The following is a 22429-nucleotide window of genomic DNA, read 5'->3' on the forward strand; positions in this document are numbered from 1 at the left end:
GATACAGCAACAAAAAAGTTATAGATATTGAAATTGTTTGTATCCAAAATGTGTCTAAAACAATGCACAGCTCAGACTGCAAACACCAGCCCCTCATACATCCACAGCAGGGAAAGTAACACCTTCTATATCTGGGAAAGAAGAAATACAGAAATACACTCAATAATGAAGGGGTTACTGCCCCCCGCCCAGTAATGGGGAATCTCCAGCACCTACCTCCACCTGCAGAGCCGCACTCCACATATATGGCTGCTCTGTGCGCACAGGACCTGTGATGAGGTCACAGGAGGGGAGGAGTCAGGGGTCACATGATCAGGGGCCTCAGTGTATGCAGGACTCTGCTGTGCTAGTTGTCATGGTGCTGGATGAGGGGAAGTTTCTGTGTGGGGTCAGGAGGGGTTTACAGGGTGGATGTAGCAGAGCCGTCTGTGTACGAGGTGTACGGAGCAGAGCCGTGTGTGTACGAGGTGTACGGAGCAGAGCCGTGTGTGTACGAGGTGTACGGAGCAGAGCCGTCTGTGTACGAGGTGTACGGAGCGGAGCTGTGTGTGTACGAGGTGTATGGAGCGAGCATGTGTGTACAGAGCGTAGACGTGTGTGTACGAGGTGTAAGGAGTGCAGCCGCGTGTGTACGAAGTGTACGAATCAGAGCCGCGTGTGTACGGAGCGCAGCCGCGTGTGCGAGGTGTACAGAGCGGAGCCGCATACAGTCCAAACGGGGTGATGAAGGCAGAGCGCTCCCGGGCCTTGTGGGTCAGAAGCATCTTCCAATATCCCCGCCTCAGATCCATGATGGTCAGGCACTTAGCCCAGGCCAACTGATAGAGCAGGTCATCGATGCGTGGCATAGGGAACGCATCTGTGACCATGACAGCTTTGAGCCCCATGCAGAACTGGGTTGTTCGGTCCTTTTTGGGGACAGACTATGGGCGACACCCACGCTCTGTTGGATGCCTGGATCACCCCACCTTCAGCATTTCGTCAATCTGGCGCATCTGCTACCAAACCTCGAGAGAGGCCCGATATACTGACCGCCGGATCGGGGGGTGATCCCCAGTGTCCACGTGATGGACAGCCAACTCGGTCCTTCCGGAAAGGCTGCTGAATAGGGTCATAGAGTAACCGCCAGCTGGGACCGTTGCTCATCAGAGAGCTGGTGGCCAACCTCTATGTACTCAATGGCTGCGCCTGCCTTGGCCTGGGTGAGCAGATCCAGGAGGGTTTCCACCTCCCCCTTCTCGAGAAGGTTGAACACGGGATGGGCACAGGCCTCCCACTCATGATGCACTTTCATCATGTTCACATGAAAGGCCTTTCTCCTTCCATGGTGTGTTCTAGGGTGACCAGGTACGTGACGACATTGAGCTGCTGGTGCACGAGGTATGGGCCCTCCTAAGCTCCCTGAAGCTTGTCCTGTGGTCCGGGGATCAGTACCCACACTTTCTGACCAACCTGGTAGATCCTTTCATAAGCATTCTGGTCGTGCCAGCGCTTCTGGTGAGCCTAGGCCATATTGTCCTGCACCAGCCGCAAAAAGGCCGTCATTTTGTCCCAGAAGTGCAAGAATTAATCAATGACCGACACTCCATGGGTGTCCAAGTCTCCTTTCCATGCCTCTTTCACCAGATTCAGGGGCCCTCGTACACACCATCCACACAGGATCTCGAAAGGGACAAACCCCATTGAGGCCTGTAGAGCCTCTCAATAAGCAAATAGTAGGTGCGAGAGGTACCGCTCCCATTCGCTCCCGTGGGAGTCAACTAACATCTTAAGCATCTTCTTGAGGGTGCCATTGAAGCTCTCGCTCAAACCATTAGTCTTTGGATGGTACGTGCTGACCACCAGATGTTGTACATGTATTTGCTTACAAAGGGACTTCATCAGCTGTGACATGAACTGGGTCCCTTGGTCAGTGAGCATTTCCTGGGGAAATCCCACTCGGGAGAAAATCTCCAGTAAAGCGGTGGCCACCTTGTCGGTCCGAATGGATGACAAGGCTACCGCCTCTAGGTACCAGGTGGCATAATCTACTGCCATCAGTATGAAGTGTTTCCCGGAGCGGCTGGGAATGGACAGCGGTCTGATGAGATCCACAGCCACCCTCCGGTAAGGTTTTTCAATGATAGGCAATGGCACCAGTTGGGCTTTGGGGCGCCGCCCCTCCTTCCCCACTCTGTCACATGAACGGCAGTAGGCAGCCACATCGGCCCCCATTTTACGCCAGTAGAAATGCTGGGCTAGCTTGGACTTGGTCTTAGCGATCCCTAAGTGTCCAGCCATCGAACCCTCATGTACGATCTGCAACAACTCTGGCCGGAACGGAGAGAGTACAACTAACTGTTGCTCCCTAGGCTATGTCTCTGATGACTCTTGCTGAACCAACACCTGGTACAACCAGGGGGACCCAGACAACCCGCTCGAGGTCTGAGTCCATGAAAGGCTGTGCTGCCTGCTCCTTATGAGCTTTCAGGCTGTCTTCAGCTTCCATTGCTGCCTGAAACCCCTGACTAGACTTGGCTAGAATAGATGAAACTGCCGAGTTTTCTGTCAGTTCCCTGGGACCCATCTCCAGGTCTTCCTCTGGCTCAGCCGCCACTTGGTCGGAAGGGGGAAGGCTGTTGGACCTCCGTGAGGCTCTAGCATTCCACTCCTGGTAACAGCGACCATGACCACTGTAACCCTGGATAGTGCCTGCCTCCCCTTGGCTTCCACACAAGTCGCAGAGTCAGGTGGACCAACCTGGTCTCCTGGCATCCCGAGGGTGGGAACCTCCTGCCCTGGGGTCTTACCTGGAAGCTACAGTTCTCCTGTGACAGCCCCAACCCCATTGGCACGTTACCCTTCCTGCAGCTGTGCAGAACCCATCAGTTTGGACTTATAGGGGCCCTACAATCCCTGTGGCATTATCACACCTTCCTGTGTCCTCTGGCTTTGTCTTATCTGTGGGCGCTGCAGGTGTCCTGTCAGCACAGGAGTGAATCTCATATCCCACCTCCCCCCTTAACGCAGGAGGCACAGATAACACGTTTACAACATTACTAGCAGTAGACAAATCAAGACACAATGTGGGATCAGAACTTGGGGTCTCAGTAATCACATACTGTGACACTAGCTGCCCCAAATCTGTCCCAAGTTAAACATTTGCGGGAATATTCGCCTACACTCCCACTTCCCTCATTCCTCTCCCGGCGCCCCAGTCCAAATAGTTCTTGGCAATGGACTGCGCCCTTTCAACACATCCAGTCCCGGAGATTGTGAGAGTTTTTCTGGGTATCAAGTCCTGGGGGGGGAGGGGGAACACCATCTCATGCTGCACGAGGGTCATCTTTGCACCAGTGTCCCGCAGTCCCATAGCAGTGGTGTGGTTTATGGTGACTGGCTAGAAATTGTCACGGGACCTCCCACCACCCCCACCCACACACATGACAGGGGATGGTTTTGGGAATGAGGACAGGACCTTGGGGTGCTGGGGCACATGGCCCTGAAGTGTCCAGGTTGATTGCAGAGGTGACACCTTCTGGGTTCTACCCCTGGCCTTGGGAGGGGAGCAGAGGGGGTGCCCCTTGCATTCTAGGGGCTGGGAAACCAGGGGCAGGATGAGTCTTACCCCCTCTCCAGGTGCTGTGGGTGGTGCACTTGGCTTCATGGGCTCGGTTATTGGCATAGTCATCTCCCAGAGCATCTGTAGCAGTGTCCCCTTTGGTTTCCGGTCACCAAGGTACTGCTGGAGGTCCTCTGAGCAGTTCCAGAAGAATTTCTCCATCACAAACACTTCCTGGATCTCCTGGCCAGTGGTGAGCTCCAGACCCTTGGTCCAGAGCTCTGCAGCTCACAGGAGCACCCGCATGTTGTCTTCCAGGTGTCCTTGGGGCCTTTTTGCAGGCTCCGGAACTTCCTGCGGTAAGACTCCAGAATGAGGTTGAACTGCCGGATCAGGGCCTGTTTGATGCTCTCATAGTCCTGCTCCGCCCCGGCAGGTAAGTCCCCCAGGATGTCCAGGGACTTACTCCTCAAACGGGGTGGTCAGGTACTTGGCCCACTGATCCGAGGTCAGCATGTCGAGGTGGCACTACAGTTCTAGTCCTCTTCCTCTCTGAATAGACAATTTGCATATTTCACAGAGAAGCATTGCGGCTTTAAGTCTCCTCACCTCGACATGCTTATCATGTCACTCTCCGCAAGGAGAAATGATACTTCTTGGATCCCGGTCAGACGCCTCTCAATCAGCCAAACCAGATCTCCACTTTGCATTGATGAGGGGCAGTACCCCGAAACACAGTGTCTGCAAATTGAGATTCTGGTTTGGCTATTATCCTAAGTCATGTTACAAGTCTCGTTAAAGAGTTGACATTGACTGTTAAGATTGCTACTTCCAGTAGGTGGCACTAGAGTTCTAGTCCTCTTCCTCTCTGAAGAGACAATTTGCATATTTCCCAGAGGAGCATTGCGGCTTTAAGTCTCCTCACCTCGACATGCTTATCATGTCACTCTCCGCAAGGAGAAGCGATACTTCTTGGATCCCCCAAAAAAGTTAAATGTTCATTTTTTCCTTCCACATTATTTCAGTTGCTGTGAAGCACGTCAAGGGTTAATAAACTTCTTGAATGTGGTTTTGAGCACCTTGAGGGGTGTAGTTTTTTGAATGGTGTCAAGTTTGGGTATTTTCCTTTATGTACACACCTCAAAGTAACTATAAATGTGAGGTGGTCCCTAAAAAATGGTTTTGTAAATTTTGTTGTAAAAATGAGAAATCGCTGGTCAACTTTTAACCCTTATTACTTCCTAACAAAAAAAAATGTTGGTTCCAAAATTGTGCTGATGTAAAGTAGACATGTGGGAAATGTTACTTATTAAGTATTTTGTGTGACATATCTCTGTGATTTAATTGCATAAAAATTTAGTTTGAAAATTGCAAAATTTTAAAAATGTTCGCCATATTTCCATTTTTTTCATAAATAATCGCAAGTAATATTGAAGGAATTTTACCACTAACATGAAGTACAATATGTCACGAAAAAACAATCTCAGAATCAGCGGGATCCGTTAAAGCATTCCAGAGTTATAACCTCATAAAGTGACAGTGGTCAGAATTGTGAAAATTGGCCCGGTCATTAAGTACCAAATTGGCTCTGTCACTAAAGGGTTAATATTTAATATAATGTATATAATCTAATATTCCCTAGTATACACCTTAGCTAGTATATGTATGTGGGTGTAATTATGAGTATTTGCCACTAGGTGGAGACTTTACACTGTATAAATACATATATAAAAAAGTCTGCTATTATGTAGGAGTGTGACCTTCATACTTTTTCCATATGATAAAATCCTAAGGTCTTATCTGACATACAATTAAAGTTCTTAATCAGATTCAAATAACCTGATTTATGCTTTAAAAAAGCATTTGTACAGCTGCTGCGTACCCACGGGTTATAAAACCAAAAAACATGAAGATAAGGTATGTGGTCTTTTTCTGGGTAAGAAGTGCTTGACACTTTGAAACGCATTGAATAAAACCCACTTGAATGAATCGCTGAGATTTGATGTCTTCTGCACAAATTAACATATATGTATATATATATATATATATATATATATATACATATATATACATATATATACATATATATATATATATATATATATATATATATATATATATATATATAGGGAATTACTGAAAATTGTTTTTGGGACAGATTGTGTATATCTTTTGTACTACTTACCTAGTGATTTTTTTTCTCTGTATGATTTTCCCTTTTTTTTGTGCATACATTATTGACTCATGTGCAGTTTGTGATCTATTAGTATACCCAAATCTTTTTCACATGTGCTCTTGCTTGGTTTTATTCCTCACTGGCCTGTAATTTCCTGGCTCTATCTTCTTTCCATTTTTGACATTTGCCCTTTTCCAATATACTGGGACTTGTACTGTTCTCCAGGATTTTTTGAAAGATTCTGGCTAGTGATTCTGCAATTTCCTTTGCTAACACTTTCAGTTCCATAGGATGCAAATTGTCTCTTCAGAGAGGAAGAGGACTAGAACTCTAGTGCCACCTATTGGAAGTAGCAATCCTAACAGTCAATGTCGACCCTTTAACGATACTTGTCACATGACTTAGGATAATAGCCAAACCAGAATCTCAATTTGCAGACACTGTGTTTCGGGGTACTGCCCCTCGTCAGTGCAAAGTGGAGATCTGGTTTGGCTGATTGAGAGGCGTCTGACCGGGATCCAAGAAGTATCGTTTCTCCTTGCGGAGAGTGACATGATAAGCATGTTGAGATGAGGAGACTTAAAGCCACAATGCTCCTCTGGGAAATATGCAAATTGTCTCTTCAGAGAGGAAGAGGACTAGAACTCTAGTTCCACCTATTGGAAGTAGCAATCCTAACAGTCAATGTCGACCCTTTAATGATCCTTGTCGCATGACTTAGGATAATAGCCAAACCAGAATCTCAATTTGCAGACACTGTGTTTCGGGGTACTGCCCCTCGTCAGTGCAAAGTGGAGATCTGGTTTGGCTGATTGAGAGGCGTCTGACCGGGATCCAAGAAGTATCGTTTCTCCTTGCGGAGAGTGACATGATAAGCATGTTGAGATGAGGAGACTTAAAGCCGCAATGCTCCTCTGGGAAATATGCAAATTGTCTCTTCAGAGAGGAAGAGGACTAGAACTCTAGTTCCACCTATTGGAAGTAGCAATCCTAACAGTCAATGTCGACCCTTTAACGATCCTTGTCGCATGACTTCGGATAATAGCCAAACCAGAATCTCAATTTGCAGACACTGTGTTTCGGGGTACTGCCCCTCGTCAGTGCAAAGTGGAGATCTGGTTTGGCTGATTTAGAGGCGTCTGACCAGGATCCAAGAAGTATCGTTTCTCCTTGCGGAGAGTGACATGATAAGCATGTCGAGATGAGGAGACTTAAAGCCGCAATGCTCTTCTGGGAAATATGCAAATTGTCTCTTCAGAGAGGAAGAGGACTAGAACTCTAGTTCCACCTATTGGAAGTAGCAATCCTAACAGTCAATTTCAACGCTTTAACGAGCCTTGTCACATGACTTAGGACAAGAGGCAAACCAGAATCTCAATTTGCAGACACTGTTTTTCGGGGTACTGGCCTTCGTCAGTGCAAAGTGAAGATCTGTTTTTTGCAGAGAGAGAGGCATCTGACCGGGATCCAAGAAGTATCGTTTTTCCTTGCGGAGAGTGACATGTTAAGCATATTGAGATGAGGAGACTTAAAGCTGCAATGCTCCTCTGGGAAATATGCAAATTGTCTCTCCAGAGAGGAAGAGAACTAGAACTCTAGTGCCACCTATTGGAAGTCCTCTTCCTCTCTGAAGAGACAATTTGCATATTTCCCAGAGGAGCATTGCAGCTTTAAGTCTCCTCATCTCGACATGCTTAACATGTCATTCTCCGAAAGGAGAAACAATACTTCTTGGATCCCAGATCCCTAGGATGTAATTAATCTAGACCAGGAGATTTAAATTCATTTAAATTAGCTATGTGTTCCTTCACTATCTCTCTGTTTATAGAAAGTGTGGATTCTTTTATTCCTTTGACGACACCACGAAGATCAGTTGATGTTACAATTGCTTTCTTAGAGAACACAGATGCAAAATACAGAAAAGATATTTATCTTTGTACCGTGTTAGCCGGTAGATAGAAAACTATTTAGAACTGAGAGTCCTCATTGGTTGATACCTTTTAATGGCTAAGTGAAAAGATGGTAACAAATTGCAAGCTTTCAAGACTACTCAGGTGAGGTCTCTTCATCAGGCAAAGACTAATACAAAATCTGAAGAATCACATATTCATACACAACACAGCATAGAAATAATGCAATAGATAGGACAAGTGACGTGACAGTGCACTCGAAAACGGCAAAAAAAATTCCAAGTGCGGTGAAATTGTGACTAAAAACCAATTCTGCCAGTAAAAAGTTAGAATATTGTGCACTCTGTGTAAAAGGCGAGGTGCTGGTGGAACGGTCTGTATAAGCCCCTTTACTAAAGAGTCAATATTCACCACTAGAGTGTGCAATAAATATTGACTCTCTTTTAAAAACCAATTCTGACATTGTTTTTTGGGAACTGTTGTTACAGTGTACGATTTGTGGCAAAAATGAGCATACAAGTTGATTCTCCTCATAAGTATGATTACAGTGATACCCAAAATGTCCTGTTTCTTTATCTTCTTTTTCTTCGTTTTAAGCGACAATACCACATATGTGTTTTTTAAAATATATTTTTATTTTCAATGGGGGAAAGAGGTGATTTGAACTTTTAGGTTTTTTTGTTTCATATTTTTTTAAACTTTTTCTTTAACTTTTTACTGCTCTTGTTAGCCCCCTTAGGTGGCTTGAAGCTGGGATAATCTGATCTCTTGTGCTATATGCAGTGATGCCATAGCATCACTGCATATATCGAAATAAGTTTCCTTTGAAGCCCAGCCACAGGCAGGGTTTCAAAGAAACACCGGAATGACAGGCATGGGGGGTCATCAGCTGACTCCAGGCTGTCAATAAAATCCATCAGCGAATCGCGATCACATCACAGGCGTGCCAATGGGCAGAGTTAATGAAATGCACGTATGTCGGCACATGTTAAAGGGAACCTGTCACCTGAATTTGGCGGGACCGGTTTTTGGTCATATGGGCAGAGTTTTCGGGTGTTTGATTCACCCTTTCCTTACCCGCTGGCTGCATGCTGGCCGCAATATTGGATTGAAGTTCATTCTCTGTCCTCCGTAGTACACGCCTGCGCAAGGCAATCTTGCCTTGCGCACGCGCAGTATGCTTTGCCCAACTGCGGGCAAAGCTGAAAAGCATTAGTTCCGGGACATAGTGCGTCGGCGCATGCGCACTAGTGCTTTTCGGCTTTGCCCGCAGTTGGGCAAATCATACTGGATTGCCTTGTGCAGGCATGTACTACGGAGGACAGAGAATGAACTTCAATCCAATATTGCCGCCCATATGACTGAAAACCGGTCCCGCCAAATTCAGGTGACAGGTTCCCTTTAAATGCCTCTGTGTGACAACAAGTTAACAATCATGGACAGAGCACCGCTCCACCCACGATTACTACGGACAGGTCTGGCTGTACTACATCGGTATAGGGTGGGCTCGCTGCGTGAGCCTGCTCCATACACACGCTCCTGACATGCCCTGTGTGTTTATGGTGGATGACGTGAAGGGGTTAATAGCATTAGGGTGATACATAAAAAAATTAAAATATTAATAAGGAATGGTTGCAGCAGTTACATGACATCGCTGCCAGATGTTTATACCTTGATACAAGCGGGGTGACACAATGATGAGGACTAAGTAGCAGCACTGGTAATTGTATACATTTTTTCTTCGTCTTTAGTACTCTAAATTGCTTCCACCTGTTCTTGTTGACTGCAACTTTAGATTTTTTTCCATGTACAACTAAATAGCCAAATTCATGGCTAAACATTTTTGATGTTTATCAAGATGTGATTTGTAGCTAAAACATTTCCCACATTCTGAACATGGAAAGATTTATACTGTGTGACATCTTTGATGGACAAGTAAACAGTTTCTACATTCAATAAATCTAATAAAAAAGAAAAAAGAAAAAAGAAAAAAACTGTCTGCGCTGGAGAACCCGCTAGAGGACCATAGGGCCAAATCCATTGATAAATCCTACCACGGTGAGTGAAAGAAGAAACGGAGAATAATACTATACACGCTCAAACTACCTCATACCGCAAGATATATAAAAATTAGTTAAAAATATAGCATAGCTACCTGAGAGAGTAGTCCGAGGGAGATAGGAATACTTCAATGTAGTTTTCTCGAGACGCCCGAAATGAGAAAGAAAATAAAGTACCAGATGATTATGGATCTGTAGCGATTGCTTCTATGTTGTTGTTTCTTCCAATCCTTTACAATGCCAGGAAAAAAAATTGGGTGAGATGTAGTCCACAAACAATCCTTTAAAGGGAAGGTGCCGCGTTTTAATATTGTAAAAAAAAAAAAAACCTCTTTAATTCCTTATTTTTATAAGTTATTTTCAAGTGCATAGTATTTATTGTTTTTTTTTTATTCATTTTTTTTTCTGCCACTGGGCGCCGCCATTTTCATTTGCAGGACTGTAAGTGTAGCTGCACGACACTTAGGCCGGCTTCACACTCAGCGTATGAAAATACGGTCCTTATATTACGGCCGTAATACGCTGAAATGTCCCGAAAATAGTGGTCCGTAGCTCCTCCGTAGGCAGGGTGTGTCAGCGTTTTTTGCGCATGGCATCATCCGTATGTAATCCGTATGGCATCCGTACTGCGTGGTTTTCTCGCAGGCTTGCAAAACCAACATACCGCTATAGAAATGATCCATGTGTCCCAAAAAGAAAAAAAAATATATATATATGTTGTCTATATACAGTGGGGCAAAAAAGTATTTAGTCAGTCAGCAATAGTGCAAGTTCCACCACTTAAAAAGATGAGAGGCGTCTGTAATTTACATCATAGGTAGACCTCAACTATGGGAGACAAACTGAGAAAAAAAAATCCAGAAAATCACATTGTCTGTTTTTTTAACAATTTATTTGCATATTATGGTGGAAAATAAGTATTTGGTCAGAAACAAAATTTCATCTCAATACTTTGTAATATATTCTTTGTTGGCAATAACAGAGGTCAAACGTTTTCTGTAAGTCTTCACAAGGTTGCCACACACTGTTGTTGGTATGTTGGCCCATTCCTCCATGCAGATCTCCTCTAGAGCAGTGATGTTTTTGGCTTTTCGCTTGGCAACACGGACTTTCAACTCCCTCCAAAGGTTTTCTATAGGGTTGAGATCTGGAGACTGGCTAGGCCACTCCAGGACCTTGAAATGCTTCTTTTGAAGCCACTCCTTCGTTGCCCTGGTGGTGTGCTTTGGATCATTGTCACGTTGAAAGACCCAGCCACGTTTCATCTTCAATGCCCTTGCTGATGGAAGGAGGTTTGCACTCAAAATCTCACGATACATGGCCCCATTCATTCTTTCATGTACCCGGATCAGTCGTCCTGGCCCCTTTGCAGAGAAACAGCCCCAAAGCATGATGTTTCCACCACCATGCTTTACAGTAGGTATGGTGTTTGATGGATGCAACTCAGTATTCTTTTTCCTCCAAACACGACAAGTTGTGTTTCTACCAAACAGTTCCAGTTTGGTTTCATCAGACCATAGGACATTCTCCCAAAACTCCTCTGGATCATCCAAATGCTCTCTAGCAAACTCCAGACGGGCCCGGACATGTACTGGCTTAAGCAGTGGGACACGTCTGGCACTGCAGGATCTGAGTCCATGGTGGCGTAGTGTGTTACTTATGGTAGGCCTTGTTACATTGGTCCCAGCTCTCTGCAGTTCATTCACTAGGTCCCCCCGCGTGGTTCTGGGATTTTTGCTCACCGTTCTTGTGATCATTCTGACCCCACGGGGTGGGATTTTGCGTGGAGCCCCAGATCGAGGGAGATTATCAGTGGTCTTGTATGTCTTCCATTTTCTAATTATTGCTCCCACTGTTGATTTCTTCACTCCAAGCTGGTTGGCTATTGCAGATTCAGTCTTCCCAGCCTGGTACAGGGCTACAATTTTGTTTCTGGTGTCCTTTGACAGCTCTTTGGTCTTCACCATAGTGGAGTTTGGAGTCAGACTGTTTGAGGGTGTGCACAGGTGTCTTTTTATACTGATAACAAGTTTAAACAGGTGCCATTACTACAGGTAATGAGTGGAGGAAAGAGGAGACTCTTAAAGAAGAAGTTACAGGTCTGTGAGAGCCAGAAATCTTGATTGTTTGTTTCTGACCAAATACTTATTTTCCACCATAATATGCAAATAAATTGTTAAAAAAACAGACAATGTGATTTTCTGGATTTTTTTTTCTCAGTTTGTCTCCCATAGTTGAGGTCTACCTATGATGTAAATTACAGACGCCTCTCATCTTTTTAAGTGGTGGAACTTGCACTATTGCTGACTGACTAAATACTTTTTTGCCCCACTGTATATATATATATATATATATATATATATATATGTCATTAGACACATATATGTATATATATTAATATTTTTTCCAGCGCTATACAGCTTGAAAGCCGGTAATTCAATTACCGGCTTTTTCTTTCTCCTTCCTAAAACCCGACATGATTTGAGACATGGTTTACATACAGTAAACCATGTCTTCTCTCCATTTTTTTTGCAGATTCCACACTACTAATGTCAGTAGTGTGTATCTGCAAAATTTGGCCGTTCTAGCTCTTAAAATAAAGGGTTAAATGGCGGAAAAAATTGGCGTGGGCTCCCGCGCAATTTTCTCCGCCAGAGTAGTAAAGCCAGTGACTGAGGGCAGATATTAATAGCCTGGAGAGGGTCCACGTTTATTGGCCCCCCCCTGGCTACAAATATCTGCCCCCAGCCACCCCAGAAAAGGCACATCTGGAAGATGCGCCTATTCTGGCACTTGGCCACTCTCTTCCCATTCCCGTGTAGCGGTGGGATATGGGGTAATGAAGGGTTAATGCCACCTTGCTATTGTAAGGTGACATTAAGCCTAATTAATAATGGAGAGGTGTCAATTATGACACCTATCCATTATTAATCCAATTGAATGAAAGGGTTAAATAAAACACAAACACATTATTTAAAATTATTTTAATGAAATAAAAACAATGGTTGTTGGAGTATTTTATTCTACGCCCAATCCAGTCACTGAAGACCCTCGTTCTGTGAAAGAAAAAACATAATAAACCAACAATATACTTACCCTCCGCAGATCTGTAACGTCCAACGATGTAAATCCTTCTGAAGGGGTTAAAACATTTTGCAGCAAGGAGCTTTGCTAATGCAGGCTGCTCCTCGCTGCAAAACCCCGGGGAATGAGTCTAAATATAGATCAATGAGCTATATTTAGCTTCATTTGCGGTGAGGCGCCCTCTGCTGGATGTTCATAGATCGTGGGAAATTTCCTAGAAAGCTCCCAGGCTTTCTAGGCAAGTTCCCACGATCTATAAACAGCCAGCAGAGGGCGCCTCACCGCAAATGAAGCTAAATATAGCTCATTGATCTATATTTAGACTCATTCCCAGGGGTTTTGCAGCGAGGAGTAGCATTGCATTAGCAAAGCTCCTTGCTGCAAAATGTTTTAACCCCTTCAGAAGGATTTACATCGTTGGACGTTACAGATCTGCGGAGGGTAAGTATATTGTTGGTTTATTATGTTTTTTCTTTCACAGAACGAGGGTCTTCAGTGACTGGATTGGGCGTAGAATAAAATACTCCAACAACCATTGTTTTTATTTCATTAAAATAATTTTAAATAATGTGTTTGTGTTTTATTTAACCCTTTCATTGAATTGGATTAATAATGGATAGGTGTCATAATTGACACCTCTCCATTATTAATTAGGCTTAATGTCACCTTACAATAGCAAGGTGGCATTAACCCTTCATTACCCCATATCCCACCGCTACACGGGAATGGGAAGAGAGTGGTCAAGTGCCAGAATAGGCGCATCTTCCAGATGTGCCTTTTCTGGGGTGGCTGGGGGCAGATATTTGTAGCCAGGGGGGGGCCAATAACCGTGGACCCTCTCCAGGCTATTAATATCTGCCCTCAGTCACTGGCTTTACTACTCTGGCGGAGAAAATTGCGCGGGAGCCCACGCCAATTTTTTCCGCCATTTAACCCTTTATTTTAAGAGCTAGAACGGCCAAATTTTGCAGATACACTCTACTGACATTAGTAGTGTGGAATCTGCAAAAAAAATGGAGAGAAGACATGGTTTACTGTATGTAAACCATGTCTCAAATCATGTCGGGTTTTAGGAAGGAGAAAGAAAATGCCGGTAATTGAATTACCGGCTTTCAAGCTGTATAGCGCTGGAATAAATATTAATATATATACATATATGTGTCTCACTGACATATATATATATATATATACCTATTCTATGTGTACACATTTATTCTACCTATTCTACTGTAAGCTGTCAGTGTGATTTTACTGTACACCGCACTGAATTACCGGCTTTTCTCTCTAACAGCGCTGCGTATTTCTCGCAAGTCACACTGCTTGTCCGTGTGAAATCCGTATTTTTCACGCTTCCATAGACTTTCATTGGCGTATTTCTTGCGCAGTACGGTGACAAACGCAGCATGCTGCGATTTTGTACGGCCGTAGAAAGCCGTATAATACTGATCAGTAAAATACGGCAGATAGGAGCAGGGGCATAGAGAATAATTGTGCCGTATTTTTTGCGAGTTTTACGGACGTAGTTTCTGCGATCTTACGTCCGTAAAACTCGCAAGTGTGAAGCCGGCCTTACAGTCTTCACATACGGCAGCCCTGGGCATAGGACTCAGCAGTCGGCGTCCGACCCCATTGCTACCATTATAAGCTTCTCTGCTCTGATGTGGCCACGCCCCCTGGGCTGTCTCCACATCACAGCAGAGGCAGGAGATCGGCGCCATCTTGCTTCAGTCTACAGTGGAGTGTACATGTGAGCTCCACTGTGACTGAGAGCCGTGCTGTTGGAGGAGCAGCTACATCTGTCTCCTCTCACACTCAGCGGCCGCTCCCTGTCCTCTGCTGCCTGGTGTGTGGCTGAATCTCTAGAATCGCTAGAGAGGGTGAAGTGCTGGGGTCTGATGTGCTCTTATCAGGAGCTGCAGAGAGGTAACAGAGGGGGATGGGGGAGAATCTCTGTGCTGCTCCGACCCTGTCTCAATGCAGCTCCTCACAGGACATCAGACCCTGCATCTATCACTATACTGTGCTGAGCCAAGTATCTAATCCTCTCCTGTGCTGACCTGTGTATCTAATCCTCTCCTGTGTGATACTGTCTGCTGAGCCGTGTATCTAATCCTCTCCTGTGTGATACTGACTGCTGAGCTGTGTATCTAATCCTATCCTGTGTGATAGTGACTGCTGAGCCGTGTATCTAATCCTATACTGTGTGCTGAGCCGTGTATCTAACACTCTCCTGTGTGATACTGTCTGCTGAGCCATGTATCTAATCCTATACTGTGTGCTGAGCCGTGTATCTAATCCTCTCCTGTGTGATAGTGACTGCTGAGCCGTGTATCTAATCCTATACTGTGTGCTGAGCCATGTATCTAATCCTCTCCTGTGTGATACTGTCTGCTGAGCCGTGTATCTAATCCTCTCCTGTGTGATACTGTCTGCTGAGCCGTGTATCTAATCCTCTCCTGTGTGATACTGTCTGCTGAGCCGTGTATCTAATCCTATACTGTGTGCTGAGCCGTGTATCTAATCCTCTCCTGTGTGATAGTGACTGCTGAGCCGTGTATCTAATCCTCTCCTGTGTGATACTGTCTGCTGAGCCGTGTATCTAATCCTCTCCTGTGTAATACTGTGTGCTGAGCCGTGTATCTAATCCTCTCCTGTGTGATACTGTCTGCTGAGCCGTGTATCTAATCCTCTCCTGTGTGATACTGTCTGCTGAGCCGTGTATCTAATCCTATACTGTGTGCTGAGCCGTGTATCTAATCCTCTCCTGTGTGATACTGTCTGCTGAGCCGTGTATCTAATCCTCTCCTGTGTGATACTGTCTGCTGAGCCGTGTATCTAATCCTCTCCTGTGTGATACTGTCTGCTGAGCCGTGTATTTAATCCTCTCCTGTGTGATACTGTCTGCTGAGCCGTGTATCTAATCCTCTCCTGTGTAATACTGTGTGCTGAGCCGTGTATCTAATCCTCTCCTGTGTGATACTGTCTGCTGAGCCGTGTATCTAATCCTATACTGTGTGCTGAGCCGTGTATCTAATCCTCTCCTGTGTGATAGTGACTGCTGAGCCGTGTATCTAATCCTATACTGTCTGCTGAGCCGTGTATCTAATCCTCTCCTGTGTGATACTATCTGGTGAACCGTGTATCTAATCCTCTCCTGTGTGATACTGTCTGGTGAACCGTGTATCTAATCCTATCCTGTGCTGACCTGTGTATCTAATCCTGTGGAATACTGACTGTTGAGCCGTGTATCTAATCCTCTCCTGTGTGATACTGACTGCTGAGCCGTGTATCTAATCCTATCCTGTGTGATACTGTCTGCTGAGCCGTGTATCTAATCCTATCCTGTGCTGACCTGTGTATCTAATCCTCCTGTGGAATACTGACTGCTGAGCCGTGTATCTAATCCTCTCCTGTGTGATACTGTCTGGTGAGCCGTGTATCAAATCCTCTCCTGTGTGATACTGTCTGCTGAGCCGTGTATCTAATCCTATCCTGTGCTGACCTGTGTATCTAATCCTCCTGTGTGATACTGTCTGCTGAGCCGTGTATCTAATCCTCTCCTGTGTAATACTGTCTGCTGAGCCGTGTATCTAATCCTATCCTGTGCTGACCTGTGTATCTAATCCTCCTGTGGAATACTGACTGCTGAGCCGTGTATCTAATCCTCTCCTGTGTGATACTGTCTGGTGAGCCATGTATCTAATCCTATCCTGTGCTGACCTGTGTATCTAATCCTCCTGTGTGATACTGTCTGCTGAGCCGTGTATCTAATCCTCTCCTGTGTAATGCTGTCTGCTGAGCCGTGTATCTAATCCTATCCTGTGCTGACCTGTGTATCTAATCCTCCTGTGGAATACTGACTGCTGAGCCGTGTATCTAATCCTCTCCTGTGTGATACTGTCTGGTGAACCGTGTATCTAATCCTCTCCTGTGTGATACTGTCTGGTGAGCTATGTATCTAATCCTATCCTGTGCTGACCTGTGTATCTAATCCTCCTGTGTGATACTGTCTGCTGAGCCGTGTATCTAATCCTCTCCTGTGTGATACTGTCTGGTGAACCGTGTATCTAATCCTATCCTGTGCTGACCTGTGTATCTAAGGCTATGTGCACACGTCCGGATTTTTAGCGTTTTTTTTTTGCGGAATTTCGCCATAAAAACACTATAAATCTACTAAAAAAACGCTAACATTATGCATCCTATCATTTAGAATGCATTCCGCATTTTTTGTGCAGATGTTAGCGTTTTTTTCCGCAAAAAAAACGCATACCGCAAAAAATCCGGACATGCTCTATCTTTTTGCGGATTTCCTATCAAAAAGGACATTCCGGAAAATAAAAAAAAAAGCAAAAAAAACGCAAAAAATCCGCGCAAAAAAAGCACGCGGATTTCTGGCAGAATTCTCAGGATTATGTCAGGAAAAAATCCTGACGTGTGCACATAGCCTAATCCTGTGAAATACTGACTGCTGAGCCGTGTATCTAATCCTCTCCTGTGTGATACTGTCTGGTGAACCGTGTATCTAATCCTCTCCTGTGTGATACTGTCTGGTGAACCGTGTATCTAATCCTCTTCTATGCACTCCTCTCCCCCCTGCATATCTTTCCCCATTGCACACGCAACTCAATGTGTACGATAACAGGAGCTGCGAGCGTCATGCTGTATTATGGCATTATGTGAGATCTATATGACGGTATTATGTGAGAACACTATGGCAGTATTATGTGTGATCTATATGGCGGTATGTGAGAACACTGGCGGTATTATGTGTGATCTATATGGCGGTATTATGTGTGATCGATATGGTGGTATTATGTGAGAACTGTATGACAGTATTGTGTGATCTATTTGATAGTATTGTGTGTGATCTATATGGCGGTATTATGTGAGAACACTGGCAGCATTATGTGTGATCTATATGGCGGTATTATGTGAGAACACTATGGCAGTATTATGTGTGATCTATATGGTGGTATGTGAGAACACTGGCAGTATTATGTGTGATCTATATGGTGGTATGTGAGAACACTGGCGGTATGTGTGATCTATATGGCGGTATTATGTGAGAACACTATGGCAGTATTATGTGTGATCTATATGGCGGTATGTGAGAACACTGGCGGTATTATGTGTGATCTATATGGCGGTATGTGAGAACACTGGCGGTATTATGTGTGACCTATATGGTGGTATTATGTGAGAACTGTATGACAGTATTGTGTGATCTATTTGATAGTATTGTGTGTGATCTATATGGCGGTATTATGTGAGAACACTATGGCAGTATTATCTTCAGAAAGCGGACCCATTCTATGGTGGTTCTGGCTGAGCACCTGCACGCGGGTCTGGGGTAATAGAGGGGGCAGCATGACCTCCAGTTAGGTGTAGTCAGGGGAAGGCTGGTGAGGCAGCTGAAGAGAGGGGTCTCATTTTTATCATTACTATATGGCTACATTTCCTTCCCAGCGTCACCCCGGACTTCACCTGTCACCTCGCTTTCACACATCGCCAGGACAGGCTGCGGAAGACAGGATCTGAGGAGGGGAATGGGGTCTGCATGCAAAGTCTGGATCAGACCAGGCCATCAATCCGCAGAAATGTTTCCTGGATTTCTATGGAGCAAACAAGCAGACGGTCCATCCATGTGTATAAAAGATAGCGCTCTATGTACAATCCCTGGCTGCTCCGCGCACCAAACAGGGGGCCCCCATAGACCAGCACACTGCTCTCCTGAAATACTCTGTGCTGCTGTCACCCTGCTCCCTCCACCACCTATCTCCCAGAATCCATGCTGCCTGCCATCCTCGGTGACCGTAGACTTGTCAGTATAAGGCTGCTTTCACACTAGCGTCGGTACGAGCCTTTCGCAGTGCGTCGTACCGACGTATGCTGTGAAAGAAATGTCCGATGTGGGCAGCAGAAGCAGTCTTACGACGCTTCCGCTGCCCCATTGTTAGGTCTGGGCATGAGGGGGCGGAGTTTCGGCCGTGCATACGCGGTCGAAAATGGTGGACTCGACGCACAAACGTTACATGTAACTTTTTTTGTGGCGGCGGTCCACCAAAACATGACGCAACCGTCGCACGACAATTGTGACGTGTGGCAATGCATCGCAATGCGTCGGTAATGTTAGTCTATGGGGAAAAAACGCATCCTGCAGACAACTTTGCAGGATGCGTTTTTTCTCCTGAATGACGCATTGCAACGTACAGCCAACAACGCTAGTGTGAAAGTAGCCTAAGGCTGCCGTCCACTATCAGTATTTGGTCAGTATTTTACCTCAGTATTTGTAAGCCAAAACCAGGAGTGGGTGATAAATGCAGAAGTGGTGACGTGTTTCTATTATACTTTCCTCTAATTATTCCACTGCTGGTTTTGGCTTACAAATACTGATGTAAAATACTGACCAAATACTGCTGGTGTGACGGCAGCCATACTCTGCAGTCACCAACAAAATGGCTGCTCACTGGGTTCCTGAATATCATCCTCTCTAATCCCTTAGCAAACACCCAGAAGGGGAGGAGAGGAGACATCACACGTCAGCAGACTCCGCCCATAATTACTGCAGTGCTGTAATGTGAGCTAGTTGTACACTAGGTTTTTCTGAAATTTCAGCAGCTGCTCCCCCTAGTGTTGAAAAGTGGAAATTCAAAAACTTTTCAAATTATTTTTCATATTTTACTAAATTATAAACAAATGATAATATTTTTTAAGAAAATGTAATCATTAATTCTTTACATTTTTACAATTTCTGGAAAAAAATTTTTTTTGATGGCACCTTCCCTTTAAAGATCCGGATCGCAGGCACTGCCCCGGCCGGTGGCAGCGCACGCCTGCGTACAATGGAGTGTGTCCACGCTGTTGGACAAAGGGGGAGGTATAGTTATATTATAAAGGGGGAGGTATAGTTATATTATAAAGGGGGAGGTATAGTTATATTATAAAGGGGGAGGTATAGTTATATTTAAAGGGGGAGGTATAGTTATATTGAATACGAAGGATTATACAATACCAGCCGATAAAGGGGGAGGTATAGTTATATTGAATACGGAGGATTATACAAAACCAGCTGATATAGAAGGGTTAATAGTTTGCCTTTAAGTGCCTCTTGCCTTTAATTGTTAGAATTACTAGAATCTGTTGATGCAGTAGTCTTAGTGTCTCCGCTTCAAGGAGACTGTACTTCTTATCATGTATGTTCTCAAGAGTCAGTACAACATATTCTGGGTTATGGTAAATAAAGTATGACCCTGGGTGATGGTGGGGGCTACATGAGTTACATTGAAATGCATTATGTGTAAATGGTATAAAATATTGTTTCTTGCTCTATTACTTCAGATAAAAGTGACTTGCTCACAGGATATGTGTGAGGTGTCTTTTTGTCTCCAAGCGCGCTTGGAAAATGACGGGCGTAACTCCACAATTTGGCCCTCACTGGTGATCTGTCAGCTGACATTTGGGTCAGAATGAAAAACAGCTACGACCGTTTTGGCGCCCGACCGGGGCCGTGTATCCAGCCTGTTCGGAATCCGTATGGGGGAGCTTCTGGGAGATTGGACATGCAAAACACCAGCTGCAGCAAGGTGAGAAATGTTATTCTTACAAACCTGTTTTGCACCTGCAATCTCTCATCTGGATCTCTCCGTACCTCTGGGTAAAAGGCTGCGAACATGGTTCAAAGAATCCACATCACCAGTGAGTTTTGTGTTTTGTCTGTTTATGTCCATATGAGAGTTGAATAATAGAGTTATAAGATGATAATTGTTATCTGTATCATTTATCAGTATCCTAATTGGTTGTGTATTTGTGTAGTGTGTAATACAGAGCTGGGATAGACTGTGCAGTGTTGTTATTTTGGTCATTTTGGATTGGCAGTACATTATATGAAGCTGTATTTTGTATAAGGCTGTGGTTTTTGTTGTTTGGCCTTAAAGTGCTTTCAGAGTGTCAGTGGACACTGCTGCAGTTTTTGTTATATAGAGTTGTGTTAATTCCAAAGTGCAAAATAGGCAGGCTGTGTGAACCTTGTATGTCTATGAGAACTCTGAATGGGATGACAAGTGAGTAAATGAGTATAAGGAATAAACATAAATCCCTGATTGATGAGGGGTTCCCTTAGGTGTGGTCCTCTGTATGTGACAGAAGACATTATTCAAATTAAATAAATAGGGCAGCACACTGCAGCGCCAAAACATGCAAACTTGAAAACACAAAATTTAAACTGCATTACTGCACTAGAAATATGAAAAATGAGAGCTTTTAGCGCATAAAAATGGCCAATTTTATGTGTACCTCGTAGCCACTTTACGGCATCTCTCTTATACGAGGTTCTACTCTAAACCTACCTCGCTGAGAATAAACGTCTCCATCTGAATGGGTACATGTGAAACCTCTCCTTGGACTCAAATTCCCTCTCACTGTGGAGGGGTATTGGACCTACTATAATTAAAACACCTGAAACTAGGAGGCAGGGAGTGCAGGATCAGAAGGCTAGAGAATACATTTCAAAAACCTGACCTGCACATCCAAACATAGACTGAGTGTGAACAGGTGCTGAACCCAGAGTCGCCAACTCGTATATAGTTAAATAAATAGGGCAGCACACTGCAGCGCCAAAACATGCAAACTTGAAAAAACGAAATTTGAACTGCATTACTGCACTAGAAATATGAAAAATGAGAGCTTTTAGCGCACAAAAATGGCCAATTTTATGTGTACCTCGTAGCCACGTTAAGGCATCTCTCTTATACGAGGTCCTACGTTTGACCTACCTCACTGAGAATAAACGTCTCCATCTGAATGGGTACATGTGAAACCTCTCCTTGGACTCAAATTCTCTCTCACTGTGGAGGGGTATTGGACCTACTATAATTAAAACACCTGAAACTAGGAGGCAGGGAGTGCAGGATCAGAAGGCTAGAGAATACATTTCAAAAACCTGACCTGCACATCCAAACATAGACTGAGTGTGAACAGGTGCTGAACCCAGAGTCGCCAACTCGTATATAGTTAAATAAATAGGGCAGCACACTGCAGCGCCAAAACATGCAAACTTGAAAACACAAAATTTAAACTGCATTACTGCACTAGAAATATGAAAAATGAGAGCTTTTAGCGCATAAAAATGGCCAATTTTATGTGTACCTCGTAGCCACTTTACGGCATCTCTCTTATACGAGGTCCTACTCTAAACCTACCTCGCTGAGAATAAACGTCTCCATCTGAATGGGTACATGTGAAACCTCTCCTTGGACTCAAATTCTCTCTCACTGTGGAGGGGTATTGGACCTACTATAATTAAAACACCTGAAACTAGGAGGCAGGGAGTGCAGGATCAGAAGGCTAGAGAATACATTTCAAAAACCTGACCTGCACATCCAAACATAGACTGAGTGTGAACAGGTGCTGAACCCAGAGTCGCCAACTCGTATATAGTTAAATAAATAGGGCAGCACACTGCAGCGCCAAAACATGCAAACTTGAAAACACAAAATTTAAACTGCATTACTGCACTAGAAATATGAAAAATGAGAGCTTTTAGCGCATAAAAATGGCCAATTTTATGTGTACCTCGTAGCCACTTTACGGCATCTCTCTTATACGAGGTCCTACTCTAAACCTACCTCGCTGAGAATAAACGTCTCCATCTGAATGGGTA

At 44.5% G+C, this 22429-nt stretch overlaps 2 protein-coding genes across 2 annotated transcripts in view; one reads left to right on the forward strand and one right to left on the reverse strand.

Moving 5' to 3' along the window:
* LOC138664033 (oocyte zinc finger protein XlCOF22-like) overlaps window positions 1-267 on the reverse strand; it is a 34242-nt gene extending 33975 nt beyond the window's left edge. The window contains exon 1 of the mRNA XM_069750446.1: window positions 217-267. Within this exon, the coding sequence (XP_069606547.1) occupies window positions 217-243 (27 nt within the window). The 5' untranslated portion in view covers window positions 244-267. The remainder of the gene's footprint in view (window positions 1-216) is intronic.
* Window positions 1-22429, forward strand: part of LOC138666617 (zinc finger protein 271-like) — a 240808-nt gene that overhangs the window by 64746 nt on the left and 153633 nt on the right. The gene's annotated exons all lie outside the window — the stretch shown is intronic.

The sequence above is a fragment of the Ranitomeya imitator genome, chromosome 2, assembly GCF_032444005.1.
Source record: "Ranitomeya imitator isolate aRanImi1 chromosome 2, aRanImi1.pri, whole genome shotgun sequence".
Classification (NCBI taxonomy): Eukaryota; Metazoa; Chordata; class Amphibia; order Anura; family Dendrobatidae; genus Ranitomeya; species Ranitomeya imitator.